We start from the raw sequence: 27,947 nt of genomic DNA, 5'->3' as shown, positions 1-27,947 counted from the left end.
AAAATATGCCCATGTGTAATACTAGCATGTTTGTGCATTAATTACTTATACACTAGTATGTTTACCACTTCTGGTGTCTGAGTTTCCTCTAGTGGTAGAGAAAACAACCAGTAGTATTAGATTATATAGATACAGTAATACCTTGAGATACGAGGTTAATGTGTTCCGGGACCGAGCTCGTATGTGAATTTACTCGTATCTCAAATCAATTTTTCCCATCTAAAAAAACTAAATACAAATTCATCCATTCCCACCCTCTGAAAAAAACACACCTAAAAATAGAATTTTACATTTTTTAATTGCTCTAATTCCCCACCTACACCCACAAAGTAACAAATGCCTATAGTGTATTGAGTTCTTACCTTCGAGACAGGTAGCAACTAACGGCTTTGTGTGCGTTGGAGGTTCGGTTTGCATCACTTTTGTGACACTACGTAACATAACAGAAACTTTAAATTAAACTTTGTAAATTGAACTTAGATTTCTATATATACACACTTAAAAATAAGTTATAATCTCATTTTAGTTACGCTTTCATGCTTAATATCGATTGTCATCATATGCTTTTTCTTCTCACTAACCTTCATTGCACCAGCTTGCTTTGGACCCATTATTTTTTCACTTAATTCTGCACTGATTAACGCAAAAAACACAAAAAATGCTAACTGTAAGGCCGGTGATCATAGATATCTTTACGCGAGGGAGATGCGGTGAGAAATACAGAGCGATGCTGTTCTCATAAGCAGCCTCTCCCATACTTGGCCACCTGGCTGCTGCATCAGGAACCGTCTCGTATGCTCCTATTGTAATAACTTTGCAGTTTATATAACTGTTAATATATCCATAACAGCAATAGACGGCGGAGCCCAGGGTAAAACACGTGTAGCTCTTTATTGCCACAGTCCAACAACACATACACACACAAACCGGACACACAACACTACTACGTCCGGGTTACGCTGTGCTACCCCACAGCTCCAGGTGGCGTGGTTACACACACTTCCATAACCCGAGGCAACTATCATTATCAATATATTACACTCCTCCCCCTTTAACTATGAAGTTCCTATTTAGACTTAGCACTCAACTCCAACAATTATCTTTGCCTCATTAACTTTTTATAATTTTACTTCTCAACTTGTAACTAAATTATTACTGCTAACACAACCATTAGACTCAATATTCCAGTCTTTGACATTTCAATCTCAGGAACTCTTTTCACATTTTTGTATGAACAGGAACTCTTTTATTTTAGGAACGACGTTCCTCACAACTGACCGATCACAAATTCAGTCGCTTCGGAGGTGCTCTATCTCTCACTGGGTACCTGCGCCCACACACCTCTGGGGAACTGACTGCTCGGTTGTCAGGTGTAACTGTCTTGTCACAGGCCACTGAGCCTGGCGAAGATGTTACACGTGTCTCTTCAGGTGAGTACGGGCTACCACCTACTGCTCCAGGTGTGCCTTTCCCCCCCACATCTGCGTGAACCACCACAGGGTACTTGTTTGTGATGTCCAGCTGCTCATCCGGCAGCTCCAATGTCTCTGGTCTGGACGGTTGGTTGTACAGCAGATGATCAATGTGGATCGAGCGTCGGCTCACACCATTCCACACCAGGTAGGTGACTGGTCCGAGTCTCTTTTCCACTGTTCCTTTTGTCCACCTCTCCTTCCCTCCACGGAAATTCCGGATCAGAACTGAGTCACCCTCAGCCAGATGTCTCAGCTTGGAGGTGGTTCTATCATGATAGTGTTTCTGCTTCTCTTGTTTTGCTTCCACCACTCGAGCGAGATCTGGTTTCAGTAAGCTGAACCTGGTCCTGATTTGACGTTTTAAAAACAGTTCCGCTGGTGCACATCCTGTAACAGTGTGCGGTGTACTCCTGTATGCTATCAGGAAGTTAGCTAGCCTGTGCTGCATAGTTATTGTGACCTTTTGTTTCTTCTCCTCGAGTACTTGTTTCAGCAGTGATGCTTTCACTGTCTGAACTGCTCGCTCTGCCGCTCCATTGGAAGCGGGATGGTAAGCTGGTACCAAAGTTTGTTTTATTCCGTTGCTCAGCAGGAATGTCTTGTACTCCTGCGAAGTGAATTGAGGTCCGTTGTCAGAAACAATCTCCTCAGGAAGCCCGTAGGAAGAAAAAATGTTCCGCAACACCTCAATCATTTTGGCTGCTGTGGTTGTTGCCATGGCGATGACCTCCAGCCATTTTGAATGACTGTCCACTAGTACTAAAAAATGGTGTTGGTCTTTCTCTGCAAAGTCAATATGTATTCTCTGCCAAACTCTAGTCGGCCATTTCCAGACGTGTAGAGGTGCGGTTGCAGGTAGTTTCCTCACACTCTGACAGGCGTCACATTGTTGTACTGTATGTTCTATGTCACTTCCTCCGTCTTCATCTTCCTCTCCAAAGTCGTTGTCTTGGTCATCACTACCAAAGTCATCTGCTGAATCATTTTTGGTTTTGGGGAGTTTTTCCTCGGAGTCCTCACTTTCATCCTGTGAATCCTTGGAGCGCTTGTGCTTTTGCTCACGGGGTACTGCACGCACTTTCTTGGGCTTTGAGTCACCATACTCCTCATCTGCATCGTTACCGCCCCTTGCTGGTATAACTGAGAAGATGCGTGCCCAGTCCAGTTTGAAGTTTTTGAGCCAGTTACGGCCAAGTAGGGCTGGTCTGTCACCTTTTACGATCACTAATGGTAGCTCCCCACCCTGGGTCCCATATTTTACCTTGGCCGTCACTTGTCCCATCAAAGGAATGTTCTCTCCGGAAAAAGTTGACAGCTGCACTTTACTTACTTCCAAAGGCAGATGAGAGAGGTGCTTCTTATACACTATTTCTGAAACAAGTGTTACAGCCGCCCCTGTGTCCAGTTGCATCTCTAGAGGAGTTCCTTCTAATATGACCTGTACTGTCATTTCCTTCCTCCAATTCCCGACAGCATTTCTGGGATACACGGCATTCAAGCGATATGACTCCCACAGTTCATCATCCGCACTTCCTGTTGTCTCATTTTTATTTCCTTTTACATACTGTGTGTGTCCTTGCCAATTTTTAGTTTTACACATCCTTGCTATGTGTCCTCCTTTTGAACACTTGTAACATGTCTCTCCTTTATACCTGCATTCCTGAGCGGCGTGGTTGCTTAGTCCACATCTGTAACAGGGTTGATGATTTTCTCTTCTCTGTGGTCTGAATTTTCCACTTGTGGTTTTACTTTTTCAATCGCTGGTGGCTGGTTGGTATTTCCACGCACTTTTGCTTGTCTTTTCCTGGTCAATCTTATTTAATGTGGCAGGTTCTTCCATTTTGCTAGCGAACTCCAACGTACTCTTTGATGCCATCTCCATGGACAACGACAGTTCACATGTTTTTTTAAATGTTAGATCTTGCTCCGTGAGTAATCTTCTCTGAATAGCTTCCACTCTCAATCCACAAACAAATCTGTCTCTCATTGCTTCGTCCAAATGAAGACCAAATTCGCAGTGGCTGGATAGCTGCTTCAACGCCACAATATAATCCGACACAGACTCGTTCTCTCTCTGATTCCTCTTTTGAAACTTGAATCGCTCCGCGATCACCAGCGGTTTCGGGTTGTAATGAGATGCTAATCTTCCACTTAGCACCTCATATGAGAGGCTACTAGGCTTCTCTGGTATGCAAAGGCCCTTCAACAGTCCGTAGGCCTCTGCGCCTATTATAGACAGGAACACGTTGGTTTTTTTACCTTCCTCCACTTCGTTGATGATCATCCATTGCTCAAAACGTTCCAAATAAGATTCAAAATCTTCTTTAAGTGCCTCGTATTCGCCGAGATTTCCCAGGAATCTGGCCATGATGCAGCGCCGCCGTTAGCTTAGCACTCGTGCTAATGCTAGTCTGCAAAGTCACGTTACCTCCTTGTAACGCCTTAATCTCCTCGTCCGAAACTTTTAATCCCTACCGCTGGAAAGGGATCCCATCCTCGTCGCCACTGTAATAACTTTGCAGTTTATATAACTGTTAATATATCCATAACAGCAATAGACGGCGGAGCCCAGGGTAAAACACGTGTAGCTCTTTATTGCCACAGTCCAACAACACATACACACACAAACCGGACACACAACACTACTACGTCCGGGTTACGCTGTGCTACCCCACAGCTCCAGGTGGCGTGGTTACACACACTTCCATAACCCGAGGCAACTATCATTATCAATATATTACACCTATCTCAAATTTGTCTCGTATCGCAGGGCAAAAATTTGCTCGGAATTTTCTTCATATCTAAAATTATTCGTATGTTGGGACACTCGTATGTCAAGGTATTACTGTATTGATAAATTTTAAAACAGTGAATACATTCATTCATTTTCTCTACTGTTTATCATCACGAGTCGCAGGGGTGCTGGACCCTATCCCAGCTGACTTCGGGCACCAGATGGGGGACACCCTAAATTGGTGGCCAGCCAATCGTAGGGAACAAAGAGACGGACAATCATTCACGCTCACACTCATATCTAGAGTGTGAGAAAACCCACACAAGCACGGAGGGAACATGCAAAGGCCATGCAGTAAGGACCCACCTGGGATCAAATCCTCGACCCCAGAACTGTGAGACCAACGCGCTAACCCCATGCTCACTGGGATACATCTCATCTCATCTCATTTTCTGAACCGCTTTATCCTCATTAGGGTTGCAGGGGGTCCTGGAGCCTATCCCAGCTGACTCCGGGACAGAGGCGGGGGGGCACCCTGAATCGGTGGCCAGCCGATCGCAGGGCACAAGGAGACGGACAACCATGCACTCTCACACCCATACTTAGGGATAATTTAGTCCAATCAGCCTACCATGCATGTTTTTGGAATGTGGGAGGAAACCGGAGTAACCACCGGGATACAATAAGGCTAAAATTAATCTGTGGGAGGGCACACAGGACATGCAAAACCACACAGGTGAACTGACCTGGAATTAAACCTAGGACCCCAGAGCTGTGAGGCTGACGCGCTAACCCAGGGGTAGGGAACCTATGGCTTGGGAGCCACATGTGGCTCCTTTGATGGATGCATTTGGCTCTCCGCTAAACTGTGAGCTAAAATGTGGACACTATATCTAGAGTTGCTTTAATCTTCAATTTTGTAATTAAACCTTTCTGCATGCATACATCCCGTTGATTAGCATCAGGGTAACAATTTTCTTAAAAGAATTCCAAGACTTTTTTTACTTTAACAGCGTTGAAATTACTAAAAATGCACGTATTTACATATATTTTTACTTTTAGTAAATTCTGAATATGGCTCTCAAAGAATAACATCTGAAAATATGAATTGTTTATGGCTCTCTCTGTCAAAAAGGTTCCCAAACCCTGCGCTAACCACTCGTGCCACCGGCCGCCATTAATATTATCTTTTTATAACACATTTTTAAACTACAATTCACCTTTTAAAACTTTGAATGCTCAAAGAATGCAAACTTTCACTTTAGGGGATGAAATGTTTTTCTTAAAAAACACGTAGGTCTGCTGTGTAACATGATACGGATGAAACTAGTTTTGGAGGGGTAAATGGTGTAGAAAAAAAAGCTTGTAATATACCACCTCTGCAACATTAGGCCCGCCTCGTGGTGTGGAGGTTGACTCGCCTGACTTCGGTGCAGGAAGGCGCGGGCTTGATTCCCGCTGGTGGCGGCATGATTGTGAGGCAGTATGGTTGTTTTTCTCTCGATATGTGCCCTACGGCTGACTGGTGACCAGTCTAGGGTGTAGTCTGCCTTTCGTCCAAAGTCAGCTAGGTTAGGCTCCAGCAACGGTACGGAATATGAATGAATGAATAAATGAATGCAACTATAGGGTCTTGGAATGGTTCAAATTCCACCGAAGCCAAAAACATGGCAAAGTAACACAGAGTTACTGGTGTATTTCTACAAATAAATTAACTAGGGCCGGCCTGCCATCTAAGTGGTTAGTGGGTCGGCCTCATAGTTTTGGGGTCCTACGTTCAATCCCAGTTTGAGACAATCATTCACGCTCACACCTTTAGGCAATTTAGAGTGTTCAACCAGCCAACAAAGCATGGTTTAGGGATGTGGGAGGAAACCGCAGTACCTGGAAAAAATGCCACGCAAGCCGGGGGAGAACATGCAAACTCCACAGAGTAAGGACCCACCTGGAATCAAACCGAGGACCCCAGAACTGTGAGGCCGATGTGCTAACCATTCATCCGCCGGGACACCGCTACTTAATTTATTAGTAAAAATATACTAGTAACTCTGTGTTACTTTGCCATTTTCTTGACCTCAGAATTGTTAAGCTGACGTGGAAATTAATTAATTCAAATTTTTGCAACGGACCATCTTTGCCAGACATGTCTGCGACATCAGTATATACGCTTCTGTTATTCCCGGAAGCTAGTAGTCAAAAGACATGTCGGGCACAAGACTGGCAATATTGAAAGATCTTAAAGTTGTGGAAAAAATTGGTAAATGGTAAAAAAAAAAGCGAAATAATGCAAATGTTGAAATTAGAACTGAATGGAGGGATGTTTGTTGACATTGAGGTCGGTACTGCTTCTTTTTCTGCGCATATGAAAATGATCTGACCGAAGGTGTCATATATAAACAAGTTCTAAATGGACTGTTTAAAAAAAACCAGTGTATCCAATCATAATTTTAATCTAAACTCTGATCCGATTATTGAAAGTTTTTCCATGTAAATGTAGCCAATTCTGATACCAGAATCACTGAAAAAAGTGGGGGTTCCCTCATGATTTTTTTTGGATGATCTGGTAAAAGACAAGGAGATTTGGTGTCAAATTTGTTTTCCTGGATGAAAAATAGCAAACATTCTGTGATTTAGATTTTGAAGCATAGTCTGTATTTCATATCACCTATAATGTTCCCAAAGAGAAGCATGTGCTGTACACGACGGAGTATCACGGCCAAGAACCAAGAAATGGGAAAAAATAGGACGATGGAAATGAAGTAATAACATACAAGAATGGGCGGCCCGGTGGAGCGAGTGGTTAGCACGTCGGCCTCACAGCTCTGGGGTTCTGGGTTCAAAATCCAGGTCACGTCCACCTGTGTGGAGTTTGCATGATCTCCCCGGGCCAGCGTGGGTTTCCTCCCGGTACTCCGGTTTCCTCCCACATTCCAAAAACATGCATGGTAGGCTAATTGGACAATCTATGTGTGTGAGTGTGCATGGTTGTCCGTCTCTTTGTGCACTGCGTTTGGCTGGCCACCGATTCAGAGTGTACCCCGCCTCTGGCTCGGAGTCAGCTGGTATAGGCTCCAGCACCCCCCGCGACCCTAATGAGGATAACATGCTTCAGAAAATGAGATGAGATGATACATACAAGAATAAAGCAATACACTGTAATATTACAAGGATAAAGTCATAACATTACAAGAAAAATATGTAATGTTGAGGAGATTAAAATCATCATATAACACTTTTAACATAATATTTATGGATCCAGCTAAGTTAACTACTCTGTACTCTATGAAGCATGTCAGCGCCTCTTACAATGAACAATATTGAGGGCATCTGGTCAGGTTGTATTTTAGAAACACCAAACTATAATCAATCATCCCAATTAATTTGTTCATTTTAACAGAGGCGGTCCAATGTAAATATATAATGTATCGTTCCTAATATCGTAATATTATGACTTTAATTTTGTATTATTACAATGTGACTTTAATTCTGATAATACATTTTTTTTCTCTTATTATGACCTCATTCTTGTAATATTGGGTTTTTATTCTCTTAGTCCTATTTTTTTCTTTCTCTCTTTGACCCAAATACTTTGTCGCACTTATATAAATATTATGAATACAACGACAATAATTTGAAATATATTTCATTCAGTGCCATTGACGGCGATGGACGTCCAATTAAATTGGCCTCGGCCCTTCCACTTCCACAGTCAGAGAGTTAGTCATTTCCGCGACGTATGGCCAAGTGAACGCTCGCCTATCACAGAAGGTTGAAATTTGAACCAATGACTGCGTTCATTGATCACACTGATGACAAAATTGGCCAATCGCAGGTTCTGAAACCGATCCAGACCTGACGCGCCTTCCAATCCTCGTCGCAGGGCGTGAACTATAAAATCCTCTTTCTCAGCGTCCCTGTGTATCTTATGGTAGCGCTTGTTCCCCTGCCCGCTTCTTCTCGTCACTATTTCAAGAATGGAGCCAAAAAAAGGCTGATCCAGTAGGTCATTTTATCAGATTCTCCTCATTCAAGATATCTGACTGTTTGATGTAACCGTTGCGATAGCAGAAACACACCTGTTTTAACCTAAATTGTATTGTGGGGCTTGACGTAGCTAGCTAACGTGGGTGAAGAAAGGAAGGAAGGAGATGCTGGTTGTACAGTGACCGCCCTTGTCAGCGTGGCGTGAACGTGGCGACTGCTGCCACTTTTGAGGGTGTATTTATCACCGAAATACGATACCTCCCGCTAATGTTCATGGGAGTTAAATGCCTTGTCTGGTATCAGTACACGGTGACAGTAGCGGGCTAGTTAGCACTGCACAAGCTAAAAAAAAAGATCAGGCGTCGGTCATCAGCGTGGGACTAGTCGCCAAATATACATTACATTATTTGTTGATAAAAAAAATTCTTTGTGTCATATAAGTATGCTAAGATAAGAGTTCAATGTGAGGAGGAAGACGACAAAACGTTTATCAGAAATCACTTATTTCTCAAAACTTTTAGTAGTTTCCGGCGCAGCTTGGTGTGTTATAAATGTCTCATTTCATTTTGTGAACCGCTTTAATCACTAGGGTTGCGGGGGTGCTGGAGCCTATCCCAGCTGACTTTGAGCCAGAGGCGGGGGACACCCTGAATTGGTGGCCAGCCAATCGCAGGGCACAAGGAGACCAACAACCAATGTTCCCTCTAATTTTTCGTTGGTCTGAGCAGAAAGTCAACCTCCCTGAGCGCACTGAGTACCAGTGTGAGCGACATCATCGGTACTCGGATGATTCGCCTAAAGACGTTTCGCCGACGGACGTTTGACAGACGGGCAGGTCGCCGAATGGACGTTCCGCCGAACGTTCATTCGGCCGAACGGAGGTTTCGCCGAAACGGGATTCGCGCGCTCGCCCCGCCCCCGGATCGTGTGTGTACAAGTTTTTCAACCTCGGCCCGCGGGCCATATACGGCCCGTTAGGATTTTTAATCCGGCCCGCCGCCGGTGTTGTCCAAATTATAGTAAAAATCAATGTTAGTCTACCATCAATGGCAGCCCGGGAATAAGCACTCTTGGGCGGGCAGATGTAGCAGAACCGAGCCGTAAAATGACAGCAATCGGGTCAAATCCATCCTAAAACAGCATTTAATGATTAAATACAAATACTGGAGCTCTTTGGACATTAGAACCGAGCCCAGGGAAGTGAATTCCTTGGTAAAATGTCGTGATGATATCGCGATGGAGGCAAAAAAACGTCTATATACGTCCATTCGCCAAACGGCTCAAAATGCTCTCAAATTCGGTCAAATCCAGCCGAAAACAGCGTTTAATGATTAAATACAAATACTGGAGCTCTTTGGACATTAGAACCGAGCCCATCATGGAGAAAGGGGTAAAAAAATAAAAATAAAAAAAATAAAAAATAAAAAAAAAATAAAAAAAATATGTTTTTTTTTTTTTACTGCGCGCCATAGGATTTCTGCTGCGCAGAGAAGACGAGAGTAGTGCGCAATTGCGCACGCGCGCAGCTTAGAGGGAACAGTGCCAACAACCATTCACACCACTGTTCCCTCTAAGCTGCGCGCGTGCGCAATTGCGCACTACTCTCGTCTTCTCTGCGCAGCAGAAATCCTATGGCGCGCAGTAAAAAAAAAAAAACATATTTTTTTTATTTTTTTTTTATTTTTTATTTTTTTTATTTTTATTTTTTTACCCCTTTCTCCATGATGGGCTCGGTTCTAATGTCCAAAGAGCTCCAGTATTTGTATTTAATCATTAAACGCTGTTTTCGGCTGGATTTGACCGAATTTGAGAGCATTTTGAGCCGTTTGGCGAATGGACGTATATAGACGTTTTTTTGCCTCCATCGCGATATCATCACGACATTTTACCAAGGAATTCACTTCCCTGGGCTCGGTTCTAATGTCCAAAGAGCTCCAGTATTTGTATTTAATCATTAAATGCTGTTTTAGGATGGATTTGACCCGATTGCTGTCATTTTACGGCTCGGTTCTGCTACATCTGCCCGCCCAAGAGTGCTTATTCCCGGGCTGCCATTGATGGTAGACTAACATTGATTTTTACTATAATTTGGACAACACCGGCGGCGGGCCGGATTAAAAATCCTAACGGGCCGTATATGGCCCGCGGGCCGAGGTTGAAAAACTTGTACACACACGATCCGGGGGCGGGGCGAGCGCGCGAATCCCGTTTCGGCGAAACCTCCGTTCGGCCGAATGAACGTTCGGCGGAACGTCCATTCGGCGACCTGCCCGTCTGTCAAACGTCCGTCGGCGAAACGTCTTTAGGCGAATCATCCGAGTACCGATGATGTCGCTCACACTGGTACTCAGTGCGCTCAGGGAGGTTGACTTTCTGCTCAGACCAATGAAAAATTAGAGGGAACATTGATTCACACTCCTACCTTTGGAATATTTGGAATGCAGGAGGAAACCGGAGTACCCGGAGAAAACCCACACAGTCCCAGGGAGAACATGCAAACTCAACACAGGTGGACCGACCCGGATTTGAACCCAGGTCTCCCGTTGTGAGGCCGACGTGCTAACCACTCAGCCGCCGGGCCACCCTGTTCTTGATGTTACATATTGAATTAATAATAAGCATCCGGCCTTGGCTAATCTGTAGGTTAGGTCTTTGCATTTCAGAGAATAGAATTCACGTATTGCCATTCTGGAAGCAACTCCAAATTACGCCAACATTATAGCCAAAATATGCGTAATGATAGGGTGCTGTTTACATGATGAAACTGCAGCTTTTATTTTTCTCTGGTTTAACGTTAACTCTTTGGCTGCCACTGAAACCAATAGATGTTTAACCAATTTTAGTGGGATTAAATATCAGAGCTGCCAACCCCCGTCGACCCCATTTCAGGAGTACACTAGTCCCATTTCCAGAGTATTTCCGGAGTGAATGCAATTCACGCAAAATCGATATAAAATGGAAACAAAAAAATAAGCTTGGGACAATTTAAATCAAACTTATTATCATGTTTTACATGAATTGAAATATTGCGTTTTTGCAAACTATTAAAAGTACAGCATAATGAAAATAAGTGTAACTTTTTGTTTGGGTCCTTCTACGTGCGTTTCACAATCACTAATTATACCATGTGCCAGGCTGAAGTTGCCCTTGCATGTTGTGCAACGTGCAAATGTCGGTCCTTTTGGAGACGGCGTCAATATGGGATATTTCGTCGAATAAGAAGAAATAAAGTTCTGTGAGTATCTGGATTTCTTAAAAGGTTCATCCAAATTGCGATCAAATTTGCACTTATTCCGAGGAGGCACATTGTGTGCTGTGTACTCCTACTTGAACTTCCTTTAGAACAGGGGCGCTCACATGTTTTTGCTCCAAGATCTACTTTTCAAGGAGCAAACCTTTTGCGATTTACTTCTCATGTCGCAGAAGCTACGGCTGCGAGTTACGCTCAGTATATTCATATTTTATTACATATCTTATACAAGTATTGGTATGATGTACACCAATGGTGTCCAAACGTTTTGCTCTAAAATCTACTTTTCGGGGACTCAACCTCCCACGAGCTACCTTTTTTTCCAGGCTCCTGACAAAGTTCAGCAGTTATATATGTTGATTTAGCTCACAATAGATTCTGTTGTGAGATTTATCAACATATATGGGAGTGAGAGGTAACAAGGGTGAAAATCACGATTCATGCACTAGCTTACTGCAGATAGTATGCCAAATTCATAATAGCGTTCCTAAGGGAAGCAGCAGACCGACAAATCTTATTGTCGTGCGATCTACCAGTAGTACCTTTGCGATCTACGTATCGAGCAACCCTGGAAATGATGGGATTTGTTTCAAAACAAAAGACTGGTGCTTTAGCCAGCCTTAATAAAACTTTCTTCGTTTATGAAAAAAAAAAAAATGTTAAAGCGATAGAGGCTACCTATGCAATCGATTCTGAATCGATTGCCACGCTGAAGTTGCACAAGACTGATCATTCATCAGAACCTGTAACTCGTGTTACCGAATTCTTCCGGATTACAGTGCAGTTGAATCAAGATGGCAGAACCCGTAGCGATGGTGTGAATTTCGAGGCATTTAAATTGGAAATTTGGTACTTTTTCCGAAATGGTTTCTTTAAAAAAATGCCAATTTAGGATGGTTGTCCGGAGTCCCAGAGTTCGGGTTGCATTTTCGGGTAAACTCCGGAGTAGTTGGCAGCTCTGAAATAACTTCCAGCCCCTTCCAGTTAAAACAGACTAGATTTCTATTGGAGGGTTTCCAAAGTCAATTTCCTTCTTTTACACGTAATCTGTGATTTGAGCTGGCAGTGAATGAGTTTATAGTTTAAACCTCATAAACAAGGTGCGTTCATTGCATTGGCTGGCTTTTGTATCCTGTTGTGTCTGTGTATCACCATGGAGAGACAATGAGTCATCTTGAACCTGAACTATTATACACACTTCCTCTCATTCATTGATGAGGTCATCTGCAGAGTGAATGGAAGTTGGATCTGTTGCTACCCAATAAACTCCTTAGGGTTGGGAATTAGTGGCTGGCATGAGGCCAATTTGATACATCTCAACATTGAATGCGACCGCATTAGAAAATATCTATCTATATTACATTATATATATTCAATTATATTATATATTATATATTTGTCCCGTTATATTGTTTTGATGTATAGTCGTACCTATACTTACGAAATTAATTGGTTCCAGAACTTTTTTTGTAACTTGAAAATTTCATAAGTAGAGCAGTACTTTAGATGTAAATTATCTTATTCGTTCCACGGTCATCACACAACTACCAACTAAACCCTTTAAAATTCTCAAAATGAATGAATAAATGTGGTCGATGGTCAGTGTCACAATTTTGTATGAAAGATGTGAGGAAAACAAAAATGAGAAAATTATAAGGAACTGATTTAGTAATGTCTTAAAATAAATAAAGCATATGAAAATATGCCCTGCGCCGCTGAAATAATAAGGGCAATTTCAATCATTAACAATGGGAGAATTTAGCCAAGGTGGACAGGTACGTAAGAAAGAATCTTGAAACATGGATAGTGGTTGTTGTGAAACAGCCAATTGAATTGAATTGAATGCTTTTATTGTCATTATATGAGATAGAGTGAGACTGTTGAAAGGAGGACACATTCCAAAAACATGCATGGAAGGCTGATTGGAGACTCTAAATTGGCCCTAGGTATGGGTATTGCCACCATGGTTGTCTGCCTCGCGCCCTGCGATCGGCAGGCCACCGAATCAGGGTGTCCCATGCATCTGGAGTCAGCTGGGAATGGCTCACTTTTGCACTCATTTTCATGATATTACTGATTAAATATTGGAACAGCTAATTTATGCAGTATCGCTAAATGTGGAGTTGCAGTATGAAAGTGTCACAGTCTGATTGTGGACTTGTTGTTGGTACACTGCCTTTCTCATTCCCACCACACCCTGGGGATCCAACGTTTGTTGCTATCAATAGTTGCTGTTGAGTTCTTGTAGGACCCTAATGTAAACTTTACTTATTTTTCTTTGAAATTCTATTATTGAATTTTCAGAATTGTTTTATGCATTTACCACTTGTGTAAAAAGAAATTGGATTATCAAGTCACGGATATCTGTAGAAGGGGTAGAGCTGCTTTTCAAATTACATACTAGTGCAACAGATTATGATTATAGGCCTTTAATATCTGATCCTAAAAAGATTTTATTTGCACTCCTTAATGGTTAATCCATCCAAAAGTGCATTTCATCACTTTTAGCCTCTTTGAGTCTAGCTAGCATCATGGACTAGTATCATGAACTGCCTGTGTGGTTTTTCACATGCATGTTATTTTCACAAGAAAGTTTGTGTAGGTTGATGTGATGTAATGATGGCTCTGCTGCCATGTTGTTAGCGGATGAGCAGTGCTTGATAATTTTAATGTTTAGTAGGGCCGCACCAAAAAAAAGTAAGGCCAAAAATGTATGGCTTTAAACACATTTTTCACTTTAGTTTAAAAAGACATTGTGCCTGCGTGGATATGCCCGTGTGTGAAATAATACACCAAACTCCACTTCGGCTGTACATTGTAATTAGGTATTCTTCTTAAAAAAATGTTGCACAGTTTGGACAAACGTAGCGAGAGAATCTTAACATACACACACACCCATAAATTACACTTTATAAGGATTATAGATACGTGTCACGCCGTCCCCCGTAAGGTTGCACGGGGCTCTGATAAAAAAAAATCGCCCTCCCTGAGGCTCCTGGATGCTCAGAAAGGTCTATTTTCAGATAAAAATGACCGGCCACCGCACGCTCCCCATTTATTTATTTATTATTTTTTAATTTTGTCTTCCGCTTGCCACTAAGAAAAAATGGCAGAAAACAGGGAAATCTCTCCCACATGCAAGTTTCAGCATTATTTTTTTTTGTACTTAATATAAAAAAATGCGATGTACTGAAGCTGTGAATGTTGAAGCCGCGAACTGATGAAGGATAACAGTATATACCAATAATGGTTTGCATCCCGGGTGGCCGCCCTCGTCAATGGCATGTGAACCAAAACATAAAGGGTTTAGCCGGTGTTACATCCTCGGCCAGCATCGTCAAAAGTGCACAATTAAAAAAAAAAAAAATGCGGTTTTAATTTCAGATGATAAACGTGTCGGTTTTCAATCGCAAAGTTTGTTTAAATAGTCGAGGGGTCATAAATGTAACATATTTATCATTCAGTAGATCCAATGTGAATTGAGCCCAAGATACATCTGTGCTGGGACTGTCTCTCCTTTTCTCAGTCACTGGCTCGTGTTATGGTGCTGTTGGAACATGTACGGTGAAATCTCATGGTTTTGGGACAAACGTTCAATTTGTTTTCCATGATAAAAGTGACAAACACTTGTCTACATACATACTGCTTTCCATTGAGGCATACGACCTCTGCTTGCTCCCTCACTCCTGTGACGTCTTTTTTTTTAACGGAAGTTAACGGCAATCTTATGTAAATGATTTCTTTTTTACGATTCGAATACTTATGGACATGTGCAATTCTTTAGTTTATTTTTGTATACAGTAATACCTTGACATATGAGTGCCCCGACATGAGAGCAATTTGAGATGCGAATAACATTTCAAGGAAATATATACCTTGAGATACAGACAAATTTTGATATACGAGCATACATCTTATGCGAGAGGCTGCTTATCAGAACATCATCTCGTCGCAACTCCCTCGTGTAAATGTCTCTACGAGCACTGGTAAATTTATTTTTGTGTCTGTATCGTAATCCAAGTTAATTTAAATTAGTTTATGTTACGAGCGCATTGCCGTGCAAAAACTCTGTCCCTTTTCGTGGAATCCGTCTAATTTTAATACTATTAAACATTATAACCACTAGTTATTTGTTACTCTGTTAATAGATGGCACATGAGAACAAATAATGTTTTTCCATTCCAATATCCTATTTTTTGGTGTTTTTTTCAGAGTTTTGGATCAAATTAATTTGTTTTTAGTGCATTTCAATGGGAAACATTGATTTGATATACAGTGGTACCTCGTCATACGACCGCTCGTCATACAAAATGCTCGTCTTACGGGGGAAATTTCGATCGAATAATTCGCCCGTGATGCGGTCAAAATTTCGTGATGCGACCAAGCCAGGTCTTTTTTGCATATCTTTCGTGTATAACAATATTTACGAGCACGGAACGATTAATTCAGACGAGTTCCTCCTAGGACCAGGAAACGCACAACGCGCATGCAAAAAGAGGGCTTTCTGGGTAATGAAGTATACTCCTGCACACAACACCCATAGGCAATGGCAACCTTTCTCAGAATAAAACTTCATTACCCACAATCAATACGTGGGAAGCTCAGCTATGTCATTTCCTGATATTCTTTCTGAGGAAAGAAGGTCCCGCGATCGTCCGCGGAGGCGTGGCAAACCGCCAACCCGAAAAACGAAGGTAACGAAAGATTACAACAAAATTAGAATTCAGTTTTGTGTAAAGTTACATTAAACGTATGTTTGAGTGTCTGTATATATTAATCCAAGTTAATTTAAATTTGTTTGTTCCGTTTACGAGTGCGTTGTCGTGGAAAAAAAAACGACCCCCCCCACGCCCCCAAACGTCTCTGTCTCCCGTCGGCGAAATCTGCCCAATTTTAGTTAGATTAAACACATTTTATTACTATTAAACCACTAGTTATGTGTTACTTTGTTAATAGATGGCGAATTATAAAAAATAAAACATTTTTACCAATCCAATATCCTGTTTTTGGTGTTTTTTCAGAGGGCTGGAACGAATTAATTTGTTTTCCATTCATTTCAATGGAAAACGTCTGCTCGAGTTACGAGAATCTCGTCATACGAGCTCAGTTCCGGAACGGATTAAGCTCGTATCTCGAGGTACCACTGTACCAGTAAATCGACATACGCTCTCAGTCCCAAAACACATTAAGCCCGTATCTCAAGGTACCACTTTGGCAAGATTCTATCATTTAACTGGTGTGTAAAAATCTGTGATAGTCCACCTTTAATGCAGACCACCATGTCCAAATATGTTATTTTGATTTGTTTCTCTTGTCTGCAGTCAACAGTAGGAAGGCACCACCTCCAGTCCCACCCCGCACCACCTCCAAACCTCTCATCTCAGTGACAGTTCAGAGCAGCACAGAGTCTGCCCAAGACACATACCTTGACCACGCAAGTGAAGCTAACAGCCAATCGGAACATAGCAATTCCTCTGAGAGTCTCTGTAGCATCCGCACCAGGGGTCTGGCCAAGAGGAGGCAGGCTTCCACTGCTTCCCCAGCTGCTATCCCTGCTGCTGTTGCAGCCTCTGTGCCCCCTGTTCCAGCCCCTCGTGATCTTTCATCCACTACCTCTTCCACCACTTTAGCATCTGCCCACTCTCAAAATGATACCCTGAACCCTGACCTCACTTTGGAGCAGCCACCCAATGTACCTAAGCGAAAGCTATCTTCAATTGGCATTCAGGTTAGATTTGACTCTTCCCTTCTATATGGAAAATCATATTGAACATTAGGCAGTGAAATGATTTTGTTAATAAAATAAGACTCATTGTGTGCAAATGTAATGGCAGTAAAGTAAGTGAAATTCAACGAAAACTAAAATTTAAAATATTTTACTATGATTAGGTGGATTGTCTTCAGTCTGTTTCAAGAGAAGAAACATTAGCCCTGACTGCGCCTCTAAAATACCAGTCCATAGGAGTTCAAGTAGAGAACGGAAGGCCGTAAGTATACAGTCAAAATTATCTGCTCATAAGTGTCAGTGTACGGAAGGAAATAGCTGAAGAATTTACTTTGTAAACAAGATCGTAACAATATTTGAAATATTTTGTTTGTTCTCTTCGCTGGAATTCAGATGTCATTCAGAAATGTAGTCTGAAAGCGCTTTGCTACACTCTGGGCCATTTTGAAAATTCGGAGCATTGTTGGAATGTGGCATTCGATTATTTACAACACCACATCCAGAAGCATCGCTGGCCACTCAGACAGGGCTGCCAGTGTTAAGCAAGATGGAAGCGTTGTCGGGTGACATGAGATTTGAACTGATTTGACGACAAAGCCTGTACTTTCTGCCCCTCAGAACACTCGCAGAGTTGAGACGGGGTGTCCGATTTGAATTTTAATATTTTTGTTACCTCTCAGGATGCAGCGAAGTTATTGGCCAGGTCCTCATTTGAAGGTTGCTCAAATAATTTTTAATTCATACTGTGAAAATTAACAATTTACATACAGACTTAAATCAAATGAATATTTTCTTCTTTTACATTTGGCGTGGTAATACAGATGTTAGCCATACTAAACAAGCACAACCTCACCTGTGATTGACTACTGTCCGCTTCTTTTTTCAGTAGGGTGATAAACCACATTGAAATTGGTGACACACTGGCCAATTAAGCTTTGATGAATCTATAACCGAATCTTATTTCCATCACTCACATTTGAGAAAGGAAATAAAAACTAACAACTGTACGTTTATTTAGACATTGACATTGAATTGTAAAAGATAGCAAGTCATTTTTGACACTTTAAATTGGTCAAGAACTCATCAAAGTTACACAAATTTAAACATGTCTGCCCAACAATGAAAGCATGTGAATAAGCGCTATCTGATGTTGGATGTCATTAAACTCCTTGATCTTAGTGTTCCAATGTAGCAAAGCTTACTGCACATCTGCTATTTGACATTCATAGTGGTCTCTAAGTGGTAGTGAAGAGTGTGTTTTAGGAGCACGATGTCATTCTTTTTTTATTTTATTTATAAAAAAATATTTAAATATACCTAAGACAGAGGTTTATGTTTGTGCATGTGTTCAGTCTTAGCCGAGACAGCAGCATGGCCTCCAGACAAAACACGGAGACCGAGCCTCAAGATCACCTCGAAGCAGCACTCTCAGAAAGCAGCAAAGCCAACGGCACCAGCCCTAATGCTGACAATTTCAATGAATCCAACAATAAGGACAAAGCCTTGGAGCAACTGTCTTGTAAACAAACTTCTCCTCCATGCAAAATGTCCACCCCGCCCCCACAGTTGCTAGACCCGGCTTTAGATCCATCATCGCTGCCACCACCGGATCCAAGCATCGGGACTGGCAATTGCAGCACCCAAGGGGACGCGGCACAGGCCACCACGCCAGATTGCCTCCGAGATGGTAACTGGTTTCTGAAGCTGCTGCAGGCGGAAACTGGCCGAATGGAGGGTTGGTGTGAACAGATGGAAAGAGAGACCAAAGACACTAAACTGTCAGAGGAAGGTACATATACACAAGTTACATCATATTTCTGCTGTTGGCTCAGTTTCATCAGCATCAAAAGCTGGGAGCATAACTGCGCCTTTATCTTGCTGAATATCACTCAGCCATTAGGCAGATTTATTATTGCAGTTTCTGTAATGTGGATGAACTGAATGCCAAATCCCTTGAGAGCCTGCATCAGATTAGCAGATGTCCCAGCTCGTCAGACTTGCAAAATGAATTTCGATTAACATGCTAATACAAGTTTCGGAAACTGTGGAATAGCACAAGTTGTCATCCTTCAAAAGTTTAAATTTATAAAAACAAGGGTCATTCATCCATTAGCTCTCCTTGAATGTTGAGTGCTAATACATGTATTTATCAGTACAAAACAATATTTGATGTGCAATCAGTCCTTCCCTTTTCTTGATGAAGCCTAGTTAATTTTATTGTTTAATTATTTTTTTCTAAAGATGTCTTTCTCATTTTAGTGTTGGGTACAATCCGGAGTGCAGTAGGCAGTGCCCAGCTTCTGATATCACAGAAGTTTGAGCAGTTTAGGGGGCTCTGTAATGAAAACCTGGTAAGAGAGACTGCCACAATAATAAAATCCCCGACAATCAATATGTTACTGTTGTTTTTTTTGACGTGCTTGTACTCATCTGTTATGCTAATTTGATTTTTTTTTCACTCATCAGAACGTGAACGCCAATCCACGGCCTGCAGCCCAGGACCTTGCAGGCTTCTGGGATCTTCTACAACTCTCAATAGAAGACATCAGCGTGAAGTTTGATGAGCTTTACCAATTGAAATCCAACAAATGGCAACTTCCTGAGAAATCAGAGGTCAATTTCTTGCTAATGTTATACATTTTCACCTAACCAAACATGCCAGATTGATTGATTGTTCCATATATCCGCTATGAATATTGTACACATTAATCTGAGAGATCCAATTGAGACCAATGGGAAAAACCTTCAAAATAGAATACTGCTGTTGATTGGATAATGGCTCATCTCGTCATACTTGGGAAAACATAGTTTCCTGTCAAAAAAACCTTCCAGTGACATCCTTTGCTCCTATTTACATGAGGGAACTCACTGTGTTTCAGACAAAGCTCGGGAAATTGACCTATCTATAAGAATTGGGCGGCCAGGTGGGAGAGTGATTAGCGCGTCGGCCTCAGAGTTCTGGGGTCGATTCCAGGTCGGTCCTCACTGTAGAGTTTGCATGTTCTACCCGGGCCTGAATTGCGTTTTCTCCGAGTATTCCGGTTTCCTCCCACATCCGAAAAACATGCTGGTTGGACACACTAAATTCCCTCTAGGTATGAGCGTGTATGGTTGTCTGTCTCTTTGTGCCCTATGATTGTCTGTCCACCGATTCAAGATGATGCCCGTCGTTACCTGGGATAGGCTCCAGCACCCCCTGCAACGCATGTGAGGATAAGCAGTTGCATACATTCATCTTCCATACCACGCATCCTCGTAAGAGTTGTGTGGGTTGCTGGAGCCTGTTCCGACTTTGGGCAGAGAGCAAACTACACCCTAGACTGGTTGCCAGTCAGCCGTAGGGCACACAGAGATACAGACAACCACTCGCGCTAACCCCAACCCACCACCACCTAGTGGGAACCCAGACTGACAGACCAAGTCAGGCGAAAGAACCACTGCACCATTGGGTGGCCGGTTCATAAAATGAATGAATATAAGAATTGGTTTGCATTCTGTCATAAAAAGTCCAGCAGACAGTCACATCTGCAGCTCTTGCCTCTTTCCCTGATTGGCTTGCCTTCAGGAGGTGACCACTCCACATTTGTATTGGTTCAGAAGAGCAGAAACATTGTTCTCTTAATGTTTTATTTTTCTCTCTGACCACTGACTGTTTTTTTTTAAAGCTATATAGGTTTTAGCCAAACTGTTGTTAAAAGATGCCTATAACGCCTTTACTCTCTTACAATGACATATTTCATTTACATTTTACTTAATTTCATATTTAATTCTTGGTATCTCATAAAATTAATAATTGCCCTCCCAAAATTGAAACTTACACAAGCTTAGACATATATATTTTTACTTTTCATTCTGCATTTTTTGGCTTATGTGACTTATACTCCGGTGTAACTTGCATACATATGGCCAAAAGTTTTGAGAATTACACAAATATTACATTTTCACTAAGTGTTCCATCTGTGGTTTTAGGTATTTGCTAGATGTTTCTATGGTATAATGACTTTCAATTAGAAGCATTTCACAAGTATCAAAAGCCTTTATTGAGAATTACATACAACAGGTCAATATTTGCAGTGTTGACCCTTCTTTTTCAAGACCTCTGCAATTCTCCCTGGTGTACTGTCGATAAAGTTTTTTTAACCAAATCATGACTAATGCCCATCTATTCTTGCTTAATCAATGCTTGGAGTTTGTCAGAATTTGTGGCTTTTTGATTGTCCAAACGCCTCTTGAGGATTGAATACAAGTTCTCAATGGGATTAAGATCTGGAGAGTTTCCTGACCAAGGACCCAAAACCTTAATGTTTTTTTTCCTAAGACGTTATGACGTGTGCTTTATGGCAAGGTGCTTCATCATGCTGGAAAAGGCATTCTTCATCACCAAATTCCATCTGGATGGTTGGGAGAGAGGTGAAATTGATGCCAAACAGGCTCCAGGGCGCCCAAGAATGTCCAGCAAGCGGCAGGACCTTCTCCTGAAATTGCTCCGGCTAAGGGATCGGGCCACCACCAGTACACAGCTTGCTCAGAAATGGCAGCAGGCAGGTGTGAGTGCACCTGTACGCTCAGTAAGGCGAATACCTTCGGAGGAAGGCCTGGTCAGAGAAGAAAAGGTGAGCGCTACCATTGCTCTTGTCTCATGCCAACAGTGAAGCATCCTGAGACCATTGATGTGTGGGGTTGCTTTTCGGTCAAGAGTGGGCTCTTTCACAATCTTGCCTAAAAACACAGATGAACAAAGAATGGTACTGGAACGTCCTCCGAGAGCAACTTCTCCCTATCATCCAGGGGCAATTTGGTGATGAGGAATGCCCTTTCCAGTATGATGGAGCACCTGGCCATAAAGCAAAGGTCATAACAAAATGGCTTGGGGAAGATTTTGGGCCCTTGTCCAGGAAACTCTCCAGATCTTAATCCCATTGAGAACTCGTGGTGAATCCGTAAGAGGCGTGTGGACAATCAAAAACCCACAAATCCTGAATAACTCCAGGCATTGATTATGCAAGAATGGACAGGCATCAGTAAGGATTTGGTTCAGAAGTTGATCGACAGTATGCCAGGAAGAATTGCAGAGGTCTCGGAAAAGAAGTGGCAACACTGCAAATATTGACCTATTGCATGTAATTCTCAATGAAAGCTTTTGATACTTGTTAAATGCTTCTAATTGAAAGGCATTATACCATAGAAACATGTGGCAAACACCTAAAAGCATTTAGCACACTAAATGGGATTGAATCATAATTATCTGTAAGATCACAGTGGGTCAGGATACAAAACAAAATCTACTTCGTGGAATAACAGTCTTGGGGTACCGCAGGGGTCAGTGCTAGGCCCACTGCTCTTTAGTCTTTACATACAGTTGTGGTCAAAAGTTTACATACACTTGTGAAGAACATAATGTCATGGCTCTCTTGAGTTTCTAGTTATTTCTAGAACTCAGATTTTTCTCTGATAGAGTGATTGGAACAGATACCTCTCTGTCACAAAAACATTCATGAAGTTTGGTTCTTTTATGACTGTATTATGGGTTAACAGAAAAAGTGATCAAATCTGCTGGGTCAATAATATACATACAGCAACACAAATTATCAATTTTGGTGACTTAAAAAGTTGTGTCAGTGGAATGAGCTTCATAGCTTGGCCTTTTAACTTCTTGTGAGTGATTATGAGTGACAATGAGGCCATTTAAATAGGGCTCATTGGATGCAAACCCCTAGCTGCAGGTCCCAAGAGCAACAGTGCAAACAATTGTTTGTAAGTATAAAGTGCATGGCACTGTTTTATCACTGCCACGATCAGGAAGAAAACGCAAGCTATCACCTGCTGCTGAGAGAAAATTGGTCAGGAGGGTGAAGATTCAACCGAGAATCACCAAAAAGCAGATCTGCCAAGAATTAGAAGCTGCTGGAACACAGGTGTCAGTGTCCACAGTCAAGCATGTTTTGCATCTCCATGGACTGAGAGGGTGCCATGCAAGAAGGAAGCCCTTGCTCCAAAAGCGGCACCTTAAGGCTCAACTGAAGTTTGCTGCTGATCACATGGACAAAGATAAGACCTTCTGGAGGAAAGTTCTGTGGTCAGACGAAACAAAAATCGAGCTGTCAGGCCACAATGCCCAGCAATATGTTTGGAGGAGAAAAGTTGAGGCCTTTAACCCCAAGTACACCATGCCTACCGTCAAGCACGATGGCGGTAGTATTATGGTGTGGGGCTGTTTTGCTGCTAATGAAGAAGGAGGATTACCTTCAAATTCTTCAAGATAACCTAAAGTCATCAGCCCGAAGATTGGGTCTAGGCCGCAGTTGGGTGTTCCAACAGGACAATGACCCTAAACACACATCAAAAGTGGAAATTGAATGGCTAAATCAGGCTAGAATTATGGTTTTCCAATGGCCTTCTCAAAGTCCTGACTTAAACCCCATTGAGAACTTGTGGACAATGCTGAAGAAACAAGTCCATGCCAGAAAGCCATCAAATTTAACTGAACTGCACCAATTCTGTCAAGAGTAGTGGTCAACGATTCAACCAGAAGCTTGTGGATGGCTACCAAAAGTGCCTAATTGAAGTGAAAATGGCCAAGGGACATATTACCAAATATTATCGCTGCTGAATGTATATTTTTGACCCAGCAGATTTGATCACTTTTTTTCTGTTCACCCAAATTTAAAGTCATAAATGAGCCAAACTTCATGAATGTTTTTTTCTGACAAAGAAGTATCTCTTCCAATCACTATCAGAGAAAAATCAGAGTTGTAGAAATAAATGGAAACATAAGAGAGCCCTGACATTATGTTCTTCACAAGTGTATGTAAACCTTTGACCACAACTGTAAATGATCTGCCAAGCCGTTGTCCTTCAACTTTCACCTGCCAAATGTATGCCAATAATACTGTTTTATATGTCGACGTGAAAGACAAAAAGCATGCTGCACAGGAACTCATGCAATGACGAGCGCGAAACACTGACTTGAAAAATCCCAACTACAGTTAAACAAATCTAAGACTGTCAGTATGTACTTCTCAAAATGTGTGACAAATAACAGTGACCCCAACGTTTTTGTCCAACGAATCAATGCTCAAGAATTTAAATACCTAGGAATAACTTGGCTGGCTCTAGAGGTGACTGTGTAGTTCCCTTCAAAAAGTGCTTTCAGCCAAAGCACCTTTTTCTGTGGCGCACATGCCTGGAACTCAATACTTATTACCATACGTGAACTCCCGTCTCTGAACCTCTGTGGCATGTGGCATTGTGTCACTTCAACCTACACAAGGGACTAAAGATGGAAATTAGCCCTCCGCTAAAATCCTACATATTTACATATGTTCATCTATATGAATATAAATATGTTCATTAATATGTGCTGTCCATTATTAAATAAATCAAACTAAAACTCAAACCCTGAAGGAGCAGACCTTGTGAAAATGTAATATTTGCGTCATTCTCAAAATTTTTGGCCATGCCTGTAGTCTTAAAAATGCGGCAACTGTATTCCTGAAATAACGTCATAAATTATAACCTATCTACAGAGCCAGTTTGCACTGCGACAGTGTATTCAAGCATATGGTTGCTTCCTGGTTGCGTCATTAGCACCCTTCCTCTTTCTCTTGATTGGCTAGGTCGTCAGATGGGCGTGAAGCAGTTGTTAAGACTGCACTATGAATAATCAGACAGGACCGTCCGGCTTGTTTGCCAGGCAACCATAATAAACTAACCTTGTTAATTATCTACCTAGGTTGAAAACCAACAGCTTCCATCATCTGTGCCAAAGAAGCAATCTAAGCCCAGGCTGTCAGCTGGGAAGGACAGAAGTGTGGACTCTGTTGTGGATAAACAGCGACAAGAAGCACGAAAACGGTTGATGGCAGCAAAGCGTGCAGCATCTGTGCGACAGAACTCTGCCACGGAGAGTGCCGACAGTATTGAAATTTATGTCCCCGAGGCACAGACCCGCCTCTGAGTATCTCATCTGCGTTTTCACTCATTCGGCGATTCATATATTAACATGATAATCCAAACTTTGCAGTTGTGCAAAATGGGACAGAAAATAACCATGCAAGATTTTGAAGACCATTATAATGAACATTTATGTTAATTAATTGAAATTATCCTATTCTGAAGTACCGTATTTTCTCACATATATGCCAAAAAAATCTCGCTAAAAGAAGTGAGTGAATCGAGGGTATGGATTAAAGGGCACTTGACGTGCAGGAAACGCCATAATGCAAGAGAATGTGGCCGATATGGTCATTTATTTCAAAATAGAGAAAGAATACAGATAAAATCCTTAACAAACTTTTATTTTGATGTTTAAGAATGAAATTCAAGAAAAAAAAATTGAATCTTGCATATAACGTGAAAAAACTAACTTGTGCCTGCCATTGCTCGCGCAGGGCGCCGCCATCTTAAATACTGATGACAAATGAGACCGCTACGGACATACTTCTTGGTTGTACTGCTCGCGTGACTTCCTTTTTGAATTTGTCTACGTGCAGCCAACAACCTTTAGGAATGTGCAATCCAGCAGATGATCCTTTTGATTTATACAGTATCTCAGAAATACCACATACGATGATTTTTCTTAAGAATTTCCTTTCAAAGTAACACATTTGTACTCCCTATTAAAACCATGAATATGGAGGTGAAAATTGGGAATCAAGGGGCGTCATATACGAGAAATTGTAAAATTGACTGATTTTAAGGCAATTTTAAAAGTGCGGCATATACGCGGAGCCGGCTAATATGCGAGAAAATTACGGTCGTGGGATATGGCTGAAGCCAATCACAGCTGTCTCCGGGCCAGAGGAGGGGGATACCCTGAATCGGTGGCCAGCCGATCGCAGAGCACAAAGAGATGGACAACCATGCACACTCGCACCCATACCTAGGGGCAATTTAGAGTGTCCAATCAGCCTACCATGCATGTCTTTGGAATGTGGGAGTAAACCGGAGTACCCGGCAAACCCACAGGTGGACCGACCTGGACTTGAACCCAGGACCCCAGAGTTGTGAGGCCGACACGGTAACCACTCGCTCCACTGGGACACCATTGCGAAAAAATACGGTATATCAAAACTGTCTGAAATGTGCAAGTACCCTTTTCGACAAATAACTGCGAGGAATATTTGTACGTGCGGGTGTGAACCCTCTCATTTCTCGGGAGTGAAGCGACAAATCCTGTCTGCCTGGTTTATGATGTGAGCTACCATCCCCTCATGTACTCAGGATACACATGCAGGTGTACTCACTGTCCATAGTGTCTTCCTGTTCTCTATTTGTATATGGCTGCCACTCTTTGGCTGTGCTATTTACCATGTAAAAGGTGTGGGATGGTTTGAAATGTAGAGAACTAGAGGAAGGCAGTAGCATATATATTATAAATGACACACTATTACGATCATTTTGTAAATGTTGTATACAAGATTATTAGAAAGCTGCGTGTTCAGTACCAAGGTAGGTTTTTTTTATAATGGATCATGTACATGTATTGTCAGGATATATTAGCACTCGATGCAATCATTTCTATTCACCCCTACACTTTTTCCTCACAGCGCACACTACATAGTCTGTATCTTTGAATATCATCAATCAAATCTTGCATTTGGTAATTTTTTGATGTGGTATTTTTCAAAGGACTGCGCGGCCAATGAGCTTTGGGGGGATGTACAGCACGTATGCATTTTGCAACTCATTCCAACTTGATCATTGCACTTTCACCTCAGATCAAGTATTTTGTTGATTTATTTCCCTTGTTTGTCTGCTGAATGCTTGTGAATTCAGCTTTAACGTGGCGTAGGGGACCAAGACATCCACCACTTGATATGTCATTCCCATTCACCTAGACAACATGTGATAGTGTGGGAGTCTTCATACCACTAGGAAAATGAAAAAGCAATAATCAAATGGAGTTTTGTCGACGCTGCGGTCTTAAGAGATTTTAACTGGTTGACTTTTAACTATGAAGGATGTTTTATTTTGCTTGTGAACTCGTAATTCACTTGAATCTCAGGTTGAAAGCTCAAAGTCACTAGTAGGAACCAGATTGGTCACAATGACAATTTTAAGAAAAACATTACAAATACTCCTAATAATCCAAAACTTGTTTCCTGCACAGATTTTGGTGCATAGTACATGTTTTTTTTGGCTGCCAATTTTCACTTAAATACCTGTGGGACGTTCCCAAACCTCACCCATTAGAAACAGTTTCTGTCTTCTGTCTGAAAAGGGATCAGCCTCTAAGTCTAGTCACTTTTGGTGGTGTAATGGAAGTTTTTGTGCCAAGATGGCAGTGGTCAAAAAACATGTCATTTGAAGACGTTTTAATTTAAATGTATGTATTATTTAAGTCTTATTGTTAGTTTTAGCATCATTTCCAATGCCATTTGTCCAACTATGTTCTAGGGTCAACCCACTAGTGACTAGTCAGACTTAGTTCGTCTGACACTTGTCAGTCCCTGTGTTACACTCCTCCAAAAATGTCCTGCTCTTTTCTAATCCAAGCAAAAACATTGAATAGTCAATTACAATGCATCCCATTTTATTTTTATTTTTTTAAATACATCAACATGTGGACATGTGCATTTCATTGTCCAAAGAAATCATTAAAGCATCCCTTTGCTACATGTCCTGGTCATCATTCTTGGTGTATATGTATATATATTTTTAAATTGGAATCTGTGCTAATTTTAGCTGCTCATAACACATTCACATATTACTAATATTTATATTAGACCCTTTATATTGACTGTTCAAAAAAGCATGGCCTTTATACGTGTAAAAATA

The 27,947-nt window shown here is 41.7% G+C and overlaps 1 protein-coding gene across 5 annotated transcripts in view; it reads left to right on the top strand.

Annotated features, from left to right (window-relative positions):
• The window catches only part of LOC144075183 (disks large-associated protein 4-like), a 130,744-nt gene extending 102,957 nt beyond the window's left edge, over positions 1–27,787 (top strand). For 4 of the 5 annotated variants that reach the window (XM_077602191.1, XM_077602112.1, XM_077602034.1 and 1 more), the window contains 6 exons: positions 16,765–17,171; positions 17,333–17,430; positions 18,521–18,957; positions 19,428–19,519; positions 19,635–19,781; positions 24,901–27,787. In XM_077602191.1, the coding sequence (XP_077458317.1) occupies positions 16,765–17,171; positions 17,333–17,430; positions 18,521–18,957; positions 19,428–19,519; positions 19,635–19,781; positions 24,901–25,125 (1,406 nt within the window). In that variant the 3' untranslated portion in view covers positions 25,126–27,787. Of the gene's footprint in view, positions 1–16,764; positions 17,172–17,332; positions 17,431–18,520; positions 18,958–19,427; positions 19,520–19,634; positions 19,782–20,047; positions 21,174–24,900 lie in introns of those variants that run through there. The other variant, XM_077602357.1, reaches the window with a different exon arrangement.
• The last annotated feature ends 160 nt before the right edge of the window (positions 27,788–27,947 follow it).

The sequence above is a fragment of the Stigmatopora argus genome, chromosome 1 (assembly GCF_051989625.1).
Source record: "Stigmatopora argus isolate UIUO_Sarg chromosome 1, RoL_Sarg_1.0, whole genome shotgun sequence".
Taxonomy (NCBI): domain Eukaryota; kingdom Metazoa; phylum Chordata; class Actinopteri; order Syngnathiformes; family Syngnathidae; genus Stigmatopora; species Stigmatopora argus.
Note: the sequence above shows the minus strand (reverse complement) of the source record. Positions and strands in the feature narration are given on the sequence as shown.